Source organism: Alligator mississippiensis, chromosome 4 (genome assembly GCF_030867095.1).
Source record: "Alligator mississippiensis isolate rAllMis1 chromosome 4, rAllMis1, whole genome shotgun sequence".
In the NCBI taxonomy this organism is placed as follows: Eukaryota; Metazoa; Chordata; order Crocodylia; family Alligatoridae; genus Alligator; species Alligator mississippiensis.
In genome coordinates, this window is record NC_081827.1 from 126,855,826 (window position 1) to 126,865,339 (window position 9,514).

The 9,514-nt window shown below is 42.9% G+C and overlaps 1 protein-coding gene across 1 annotated transcript in view; it reads left to right on the forward strand.

The window, feature by feature from the left end:
- The window catches only part of ST8SIA1 (ST8 alpha-N-acetyl-neuraminide alpha-2,8-sialyltransferase 1), a gene marked incomplete at its 5' end in the record, with an annotated part of 233,103 nt that extends 224,416 nt beyond the window's left edge, over positions 1-8,687 (forward strand). The window contains one exon of the mRNA XM_059726589.1: positions 7,227-8,687. Coding sequence (XP_059582572.1) covers positions 7,227-7,713 — 487 coding nt within the window. The remainder of the gene's footprint in view (positions 1-7,226) is intronic.
- Between the last annotated feature and the right edge of the window lie 827 nt (positions 8,688-9,514).

Sequence of the window (9,514 nt, forward strand, 5' to 3'; positions counted from 1 at the left end):
GGATGGGTATAACTTGTTTAGAAAGGACAAGCATGTGAAAAAGAAGAAGATGGGTTGCACCCTAGGGCATAGTTTCTCAACCTGTGGTATGTGTACCCCTGGGGGTACACAACACACAGGCAGGGGGTACGTAGGTACCCCAACACTCTCTCTCTCTCTCACCCTCTTTTCCTCTCAAAACTATGGCAAAAAATATGGTGTGCTTCACATTGCATGGCGCTTTAAATTCCCCAGTAATAATCTGGTTCAGCCAATAAATAAATTCCCCACTAATAATGTGGTTCAGCCCTCCTAGGTTTAGGCAACATCACCTGTAGCCCAGGTACATACTTAAGTTGTGCACCCCTGGTGTAAAAGGTGGCAACCCTATCCACACCAGATCAGACATCTGTCATATCAACATATAGCACACAGTCTGTAAATATAAGATCCCCTGGAAAATTGAGTGTTGGCGTACTTATTAAAATTTTCAGAACTGAGGGAGTACTTGCTACTTAAAAGTTTGAGAAACACTGTCCTAGGGTACTGAGGAAACTGGCTGAGGTAATTTCAGAGCCATTGCTATCCTCTTTGAGACTTCGTAGAGGTTGAGTGAGGTCCTGGATAATTGGAAAGGACAAATTAGCTACCTGGATCAAGGACATCAAGAAATCCTTTTTTAAATATATAGGGAGTAAAAAGAAGGTACCGGGTAATGTGGGGCCTCCGCAAGGCACACTAGGAAATTTGGTCATCGCTCCAGATGACAAAGCTAACCTATTTAACAATTTCTTTACCTCCATTTTTCTGAGCAGGGACCAGGTCACACCCTGCCACCTGGACCCCTGTAGGTCCCAAGGGAGGCACACTCAGGCCTAGAGTCAGTGAGAATCTAGTCAGGGAACTGCTGGAGGGACTGGACATATTTAAACCAACTGGTCCTTATGATCTCCACTCCAGAATGCTGAGGGAATTAGCAGAGGTTATTGCGGGACCCCTGGCACGACTTTACGAGTACTCATGGTGCTCTGGTGTGGTGCCAGAGGACTTGAAAAGGGCCAATGTGGTTCCCATTTTCAAAAAAGGGAGGGAGGAGGACACAGGAAACTATAGGTCAGTTAGCCTTACCTCGATCTTGGGTAAGCTTTTTGAGAGAATTATCCTGGCACATGTCCATGAGGGGCCAGCAGGAGAAACTATGCTTAGGGGCAACCAACATGGGTTCATTAGAGGCAGGTCCTATCAGACCAACCTGGTGGCCTTCTATGACCAGGTCACAAAATACTTAGATGCAGGTGTAGCAGTGGACGTAGTATTTCTGGACTTTAGGAAGGCCTTCAACACTGTCTCTCACCCCATTCTCATTAAAAAGCTAGGGGACTGTGGCATCAACACCTACACAGTCAAATGGGTCACTAACTGGCTGGAGGGGTGCACCCAGTGTGTGGTGGTGGATGGGTCCTATTCAACCTGGAGGGATGTGGGTAGTGGGGTTCCGCTCTGTGGATATGGGGTATGGATGTGATATACCTTGACTTTAGCAAGGCTTTTCATATTATCTCCCACAATATTTTCATAAACAAGTTGAGAAAATGCAGACTAGATCACTGATTCTCAACTGGGGTATGACAGCACCCTGGGGTACCTTTATCATTTCAAGGGTGCTTTGGGATGCCAGGCAATGTTAGCACCATTAGTGTGAAAACATGATTCACATGATAAACCCTGAGATTTCAAATAGTAAATCCATAGTATTAACAACATTCTGATTCGTTATGATCTTTCTGAGTTCTTTGCAACAGAAGAATTACTCTATTATTTTTCCATAGTCAAAAAACAAGATAAAACTAAGAACTAACATTTTTTGAGGGGTGCCTCAAATCTAAAAATGTTGAGAACTATTGGACTAGATAAAAGTACTGTAAGGTGGATCCATAATTGGTTGGATCATTGTGCTCAACAAATAAGCATCAATGGTTCAATGTGTAGTTGGGAAGAGGTTCCCAAGGGCCTCCTTTGGGTTTGGTATTGTTTAACATCTTCATAAATGATTTAGATAATCAGAATGTGTGTGTGCTTAGTAAATTTGCAGATAACTCCAAATTGGGTGGATTTGCATACTAAGCCTGTGTGGAATGGCTATATTTCATTTTAGTTTCAGATTCAGCCATTTCAGAGGACTGTGATTTGTTTCGATGTTTCGGATCACTGTTTCATTTTGATTTGGTCAAATCTGTTTTGGAGCCGTGGGAGAAGCCCCCATGGTTGCTCTGCCTGGCCCTATCCCCTACCTGGCCCCAGTCTCCTGACACCTTAAAAATAATAATAAAAAAAAAAATCCCTGCACTCACTGGATGCAGCAGCGGCAATCAGGGCCTCTGAAGGCTCATGGCAGAGTCTCCCTGCACAGTGGGGGCCAGCAGGGATATCCCCCCACCCCCTGCCTGGCACCTGCGTGGCAGCTGTCACATCATGTGTGTGCAGTGTGGTTCAGCAGGGGCCGCGCACTTTCCTGGAGCTGGGGTAGCTCCACCTGTCAGCTGGAGCCCAGCACTGCTCAGCCCCAGTGGCCCCAGGTCCCAGACAGTATGTGTCACCCTGCCAAGCCACACTGCACCCGTGACATGGGGCAGCAGCCATGTGGGTGCCAGGTGGGGGTGCAATCCCTGCTGCACTGCGCTGCATGGGGGGTTCTGCCGTGAGCACCCAGAGGCCCCAATCACCACTGCTGCAGCCGGTGAGTGCGAAGCTTTAAAGAAAAGAAGAAAAAAAAGCTCTGCACTCACCAGCTGCAGCAGCGATGATTGGAACCTCTGGGTGCTCATGGCAGAGCCCCCCCTGCTCAGTGTAGGGCATTAGGGGGTAGTGGGGAATTGCACCTCCACTTGGCATCCACGCAGCAGCTGTGCCTCATACGGGTTCAGTGCGGCTCGGCAGGGTGCTGCATGCTATCTGGGAGCTGAGGCTTCTGGGGCTGAGCGTTGCCAGGCTCTGGCTGACAGGTGGAGCTGCCCCAGCTCCCAGGCAGCATGTGGCACCCTGCCAAGTTGTGCTACACCCACACAATGTGACAGCTGCCGTGCGGGTGCCAAGCAGGGGTGGCAATCCCTGCTGCCCCCCACTGCCCCACACTGCATGGGAGGGCTCTGCCATGAGCCCTCAGAGGCCCCAATTACTGCTGCTGCAGCTAGTGAGTGCGAGGCCTTTTTTTTTAAGTGCTGGGAGGCTGGGGCCAGGTGGAGGATGAGGCTGGACAGGGCAGCCAAGATCTTTCCAACTATGATCATGGTTAACCATCAGAACAGGCTTTCTAGAGAAATAGTGGAATCTCCCTTGCTGGAAATTTTCTGGAGTAAATTAGACACATGACAGAGATGGTTTAGTCAGAGATTATTGTTGAACTGGGGGCTGAACTAGACCTTGTGAGGTTCTTTCCAGCCCTATTTTCCTGTAATAATAATGTAGGCATCTCTATCAAGTTTAAACTCCTCTCCCTTACCTCTGCCTCAGCATGCCAGCCTGACTGGCATCTGATCATGACCCCCGCCCCTCTGCTCAAGTCGGGAGCAGGGCAAAAGCCTGGCAGGGGCTGCTTTGCCCCTGCCAGGCAGACATTGGCTAGGGTCCCATGCAGATGGGAGGGGAATTTAAATCTCCCTCCCCCCCCCCCCCGCCTCAGTCTGAGGGTGTGACTGGTGTCTGGCCATGTCCCCCACCCCTCTGCTCAAGCAGGGAGCAGGGGAAAAGACTGTGAGGGGCTGATCCGCCCCTGCCAGGCAGACTCTGGCTGGGGTTCATAGCCAGGTTTCCCGCCTCCACCTCCTTCTCAGCCAGCTAGAGCAGTGATACTGGTCTGGCTAGGGAGAAAAGGGGTGGGCTAACCCTGCTCTGCTGGAGCAGACAGCACAGCCGAGGGCTGCAAATCATCCTGGGATGCTGGGATACTGTGGGTTAACTTGAACTAGAAAGGGATCTGGGATAGAAGTTCCATAAACCAGTTTGACCTAAATCAGTTTAGTCTGATACTACATGAAACCAGGTTTATCTTAAACTGATTTTGGCCATTTTTAAAGTGGTTTAAGTGCACTGATCTTCTGTTCTGTTACAGGTTTAAATCAGTTTCTGATCACTTAAACGAGTTTAGGTGTAACTTCTATTCTTAGCTGAGCTTGCTGGACACTTTGTTTCACTGTAACATTTCTTTCAGAATTAATTTTATTTAATTTCATTGGATTTATATACTCTCCTGCCACACAAAAGGCTACGAGTGGCTTACAACAAAAAACAAGATACATTTATAAAACAGATGGAATAAAATAAAATATTATATAGTAAAACAAACATCCCAAATGATACCCTCTGCTAAAAGCCTGCCCAAATTAAAAGGTCTTGTATCATTTCCAGAAGCTACCCTGGGGTCAGGCTCTGACAGACACCCAGGGAAGAGAGTTACAGAAGAGTTTTAAAGCTGAAGGGTCTCTTGTGTTTTCATTGAACAAATTGGATGCACAGGTGGTGCAGGAGGGCTCTTGGCTGAACTTAGGGATAACGGTATAACATCAGGGAGGGGGTGATACGTTAAATACGTAGGTCCCAGCCCATTTAGGGTTTTATAGGGGAGGTTAAATTATGTTGTTATTATTATCTCATATTTGTTAGTTATTCTTGTTGCCTGTTTGAGGAATGCCTCATCTACCTCCTCTTCCCTATAACATCACATCTTTATTGTTCTTTCTCCCCTGGATCTTCAGGCACACCTAACAGATCTGCCACCCTCTATCTCCTGGGCTGCAGAACAAGTAAATATATTTGTGACATATAACACGATGCCACCCTCTTTTTCCCCTCATATCTTTCCTTCTGGAACAATACCAATAATGCCAGTTTTATCATAATTTTCTTTACATGCTATGACTTCCATAGTGTTATGCTATGTAGAACATACAGGTTTCACTCGCTTTATGCGAGTTCTGTATGTACGAATTCACTCTTATGCGATGACCCTTTTTGTACCAAAAATTAATTATGTGCAAGGTAAATTCACTCTTATGCAATCAGTGTCATGGAAGCCCGCAGTCAACTGCTTTGTGTGGTGCACTCATCTTGGCACCTCTGAACATCATTATGTTCACCAGATAGTACAACTTTGGAATACATAGTAAAATACACATCAGTGGGCACGTCCACATGTGTATCAATGTGCTTTTCCTAATGTACATTAAATTTAGTACCTCCAGTGTGCGGAACTAAATGTTCATTATGCTGACCTAATCTACAGTAGTGCAAGCGCATGCTTTTTAAGTGATGATTAATACACAGTAGCCTATATTATTGTGCATTAGCATAATAGCACTTTTTTTACATAATTTAATGCGCAGTAAAATAGGCTACTGCACATTAAGGTGCACATGTAGACAATGCCCAGTGAGTGGCTGGAAGTGGAAGTGGTTAGATATGTAGAGACTGGAAAAGGAATATAGCAGAAAATATTCTATGCCTTTTTATGCTCTCCTTGTTGTTACCAACTTGTTCCTCCTTTATCTTATACTGTCTTCTGGCTTCTCAACTTGTAATTTAGGAATATAAACTACAGTTTAAACCTACTGTGGAGCAACAACACCAGCAACAACACACAGCTCTAAACATGAGCTATGAATCTGGTGCAATTTGAAGAACTTTGTGGTACCCTTTGTGGTGCTCAGCTAAGATTTCTGTGGTGCCCTTTATACAAAACAATACCCTGGCTTCTGTTTTACTTGTTTGTATGAAATGTCATCCTTTAGTTCTCTTTTCAGAAATATAAGGACTCTTAACAACTGTGTTACTGTGTAACTTAAAAACACAAGCACTTTTATAAAGATACTAGCCAATTGCCCATCAAGAATTATGGGGTGGGGTGGGAGGGCTGGGATGGAGTGCTGCCACCTAACGCCCCATGCTGCCGCTGTTCTGCCACATGCAGGGAGCGGGGTGGGGGAGCCGAGGCCAACCTCTGTCCAGTCCTCAGCATGGCTTTGGAATCATGGCGGTGCTCCCCCATGCATGGACCACTCTGATTGGCTGTTTCCATCAGTCAATCAGTGTGCAAATAAAGCATTACAGACAGACAGACATAAGCTTTTATAACATTAGAATAATTGAACCAAATGAGGTCTGGAAGCTTTATATGTGTACTGTAGTTATAGAAGTATTTCTTACTGTTGCTGATAGGGAATGTGACTTGGATTCCTTTTTTATTTAATTTTTAATAAATCATTGCTGAAAAACAGAATAGAACTAGGGATACTCAAAAATCTTTTCCCCAAATTTGGTTGATTTTTTTTTAAATTCGATTTTGAATAACAAAAAGATTTCCTAGAGTGTTTTTCCCATTTCCATTTTGCATTTTTCAGTGCAAGTTCTAAACTTCCCGCTGAAGGTTTCAATAAAAAAATCACTTTTTGTTTTGTCAGGTTTAAAGAGGGAGTAGGAGAAGATACATTGTCTAGCCAGCCCTAACTTTTATCCAAATATGTACCACTCATTGCTATGAAACACTTACTTTCAGTAGCATTTGTATCAATTGTATCTTAAAATATTTGTCAGATCCCATTTATACTGGTATCTAATTTACACCTCTCATTATTGCAGTACTTGACTGTTCCAGGAATGTGAATTACTTTTTTTTTGCTTTATGAAGCATCTATGGGGCAGAGAAGCATTTTTTGTTATAAAGAAGGAACTAAAGCAAAGAGAGAGAGAGAGAAAGTGCTTCATTCAACATTGCACAGTCTAGCAGAGTCAAGAAATGAACTTTCTGCTAGGTTGGAACAAAGGAGAGCAACTTCAAAACTATTCTTCCCCTCACACAACCAATAAACAGTAGGAAAAGGACAGAAAAATTGGCATTTTAGTTAAAATGAAAAGAAACAGACAGTGGGAGAGAAACTTTCCAGGTGAGATCTGAAAGTCAATGAAGGGCTGGTGAAGTGAACAGACTCAGGAAGACTAGTCCAGACAGCATCAGAAAAAGCTCTTGCATTTCAAGTGGAGGCAATGAAAGAAGGTCTGTGACAGACAATTAGAAGAAAGGGTAGACCCAGTGAGAAAACAGTCTATGTGGTAGGCTAGAGAAAGTGCACATGGAATTTGTAACTGTGGGTAGGAAAGGTACCTTTGAGGTCGGCTCTAAAATTAAATATATATTTATAACCTAAATGCCTTGTTGGTTTTTTTTGTTTTTGTTTTTTGTTTCCTTTTTTTTACAGATTCCAGAATCTGCTTTGGTCTAGAAAAGCATTTGTGAACAGCGTTAAAGTCTATAATCACAGCTATATCTACATGCCAGCCTTCTCCATGAAAACAGGAACAGAACCATCACTCCGTGTCTACTACACTCTGGAGGACTTTGGTGCTAGTCAAACAGTGCTTTTTGCCAATCCCAATTTCTTACGTGACATTGGCAAGTTCTGGAAAAGCAAAGGAATCCATGCTAAGCGGCTCTCCACAGGCCTCTTCCTGGTCAGTGCAGCCCTAGGTCTGTGTGAAGAAGTCACGATTTATGGCTTCTGGCCTTTCTCAGTGGATCTGCATGGGAGGTTTATTAGCCATCATTACTATGACAACGTTTTGCCTGATTCTGGATTCCATGCCATGCCAGAGGAATTTCTACAGCTCTGGTTCCTTCATAAAAGTGGCGTCTTGAGAATGCAGCTAGAACAATGTGAGAAGCCTTCACTCCAGTCTGCTGTCTGAGAACTGTAGAGAACAGCTTGAGGATCTTACCTGTTTTACTTTCATGTTCTCCAAAAATAATTTTTTAAAAGGGAAAATACTTATAGATCTGCATGAACTATACAAATGCTACTGGTTACAGTGATGATGACTTGAAGGCCAAATGAGAGTCAAGTCTTATACATTATGGGTTATGGAAGTGGGAATTCAAAAAGCTCTTCATGGAATCCAGTCAGCAGTATTATCAAAACACTGTTGAAAACAAAACAGCTGAGCTTGCTGGGTCTGCATTTTAAAAGATCAGTGTAAAAGGGGCATTAAGGATTGGAGGGAGGCTACAAAGGGCTTTTGCTGACAGTGCCAAATAAAACTGTCTTTTCCAAATTCCATTTAATTCCAGTTTGGCACCTATACGATTTTCTCTTTTTCTTTTTTTTGTTAAAGCTGCAGCTGCTGAGGTTCACCAGCCCCCAGTGACTTCAAGGAGACCCAAGGGTGCTCAGAATCTGGTAGAATAATACCCAGATTTTGTAATAGAGAAATTTCCTTATCAGGGGGCCAGGAGGAAGTGGGACCTGCCTATTGTATTATTCAGCAGTGCTAGTTCAGATCAGGGCAACAAACAGCTGTTTTTAATATAGCATTAGGGTTTGGGGTTGATTAGTATATAATAGTAAAAAAAAACAAATTGAACATTAAATTAAATTTAAATCATGAAAAGAATTGAACTACAGACAATTTCATTAGCTTAGTTTTGGCCTGTTGTTATAGAATGCCATAGTAACTTTTGTAATAGGATCTGTTCTTGACCAATTTACTGTACATTCTGTGGGACTAATTCTGCGTTCCTTTGTACTCCAATTGCTCGTTGGCTACAATGAGATTTTGATGTGTACATATGAACGCAGGATCAGGTTGTCCATGTGCTTGTAGCAGAGAAAACACAACAGCGAATGTAGGCAACTTTTTAAAATTTATTAAAACAAAAGAAATGATCTCTTTGAAGCTGGTTTTAATTTTGTACAAATAGTTCCTTTGCTGTTGCAATTGCAACATTGGCTTTACAATATTTTTTCCCACAGTCTGTTTCTGGTCCAAGATACTTTGAAAAATAAAACAGTCCATGGGAACACTCTGTAAAAACTACGTAGTGAGTATAAAGTAAATGAAAATGTTAGGTGCTCATGTAATGCAGTCATTTTCCTTATTATATTAATGAATTACGTAAGTGTGTACATTTCACTCTAGCCCTTGCACTGCCTAAAGGTCTGTTTTATTTTTAGTTCTTACTCAGGCAGTGGATGGTCATAGAACCCATCTGTATTGTGAGTGAATTTTTATTTTTAGGACTCTTAATAAGAAGCAAATATTAAATGTTCATAGCCTGTGTCACAGTATCTGCTGCAAGATGGTATCAACACTAGCCTTTTAATTTCAGGCCTGTATCCTCATTCTGTCACTCTATATTCCATCCCCAGTAGCCACAACCTTTAGTTAAACAGTAGAAATAGTACAATTGACATTGGCTTTCTATAAAGATTTCCTGTGCTGTACACATTATCTCCAAAATAATAGAAGATTTTGCTTTGTTTATTTTGTTTTGTATGACCTGTCATAGTGTGTGTGTGTGTGTGTGTGTGTGTGTGTGTGTGTGTGTGCGCGCGCGCGCGTGTGTGTGTGAGACCTGCACGCAGGATGAAAATAAATTTATTTTTTAAAACTAGCTGGCTCTTATACTTCCTGCAAAAATAATTAAGAGTCTGTGTAGGACAACTAGGAAAATATTTGCCTTTTAGTTTTTTTTCAAACTGACATTGCAAAA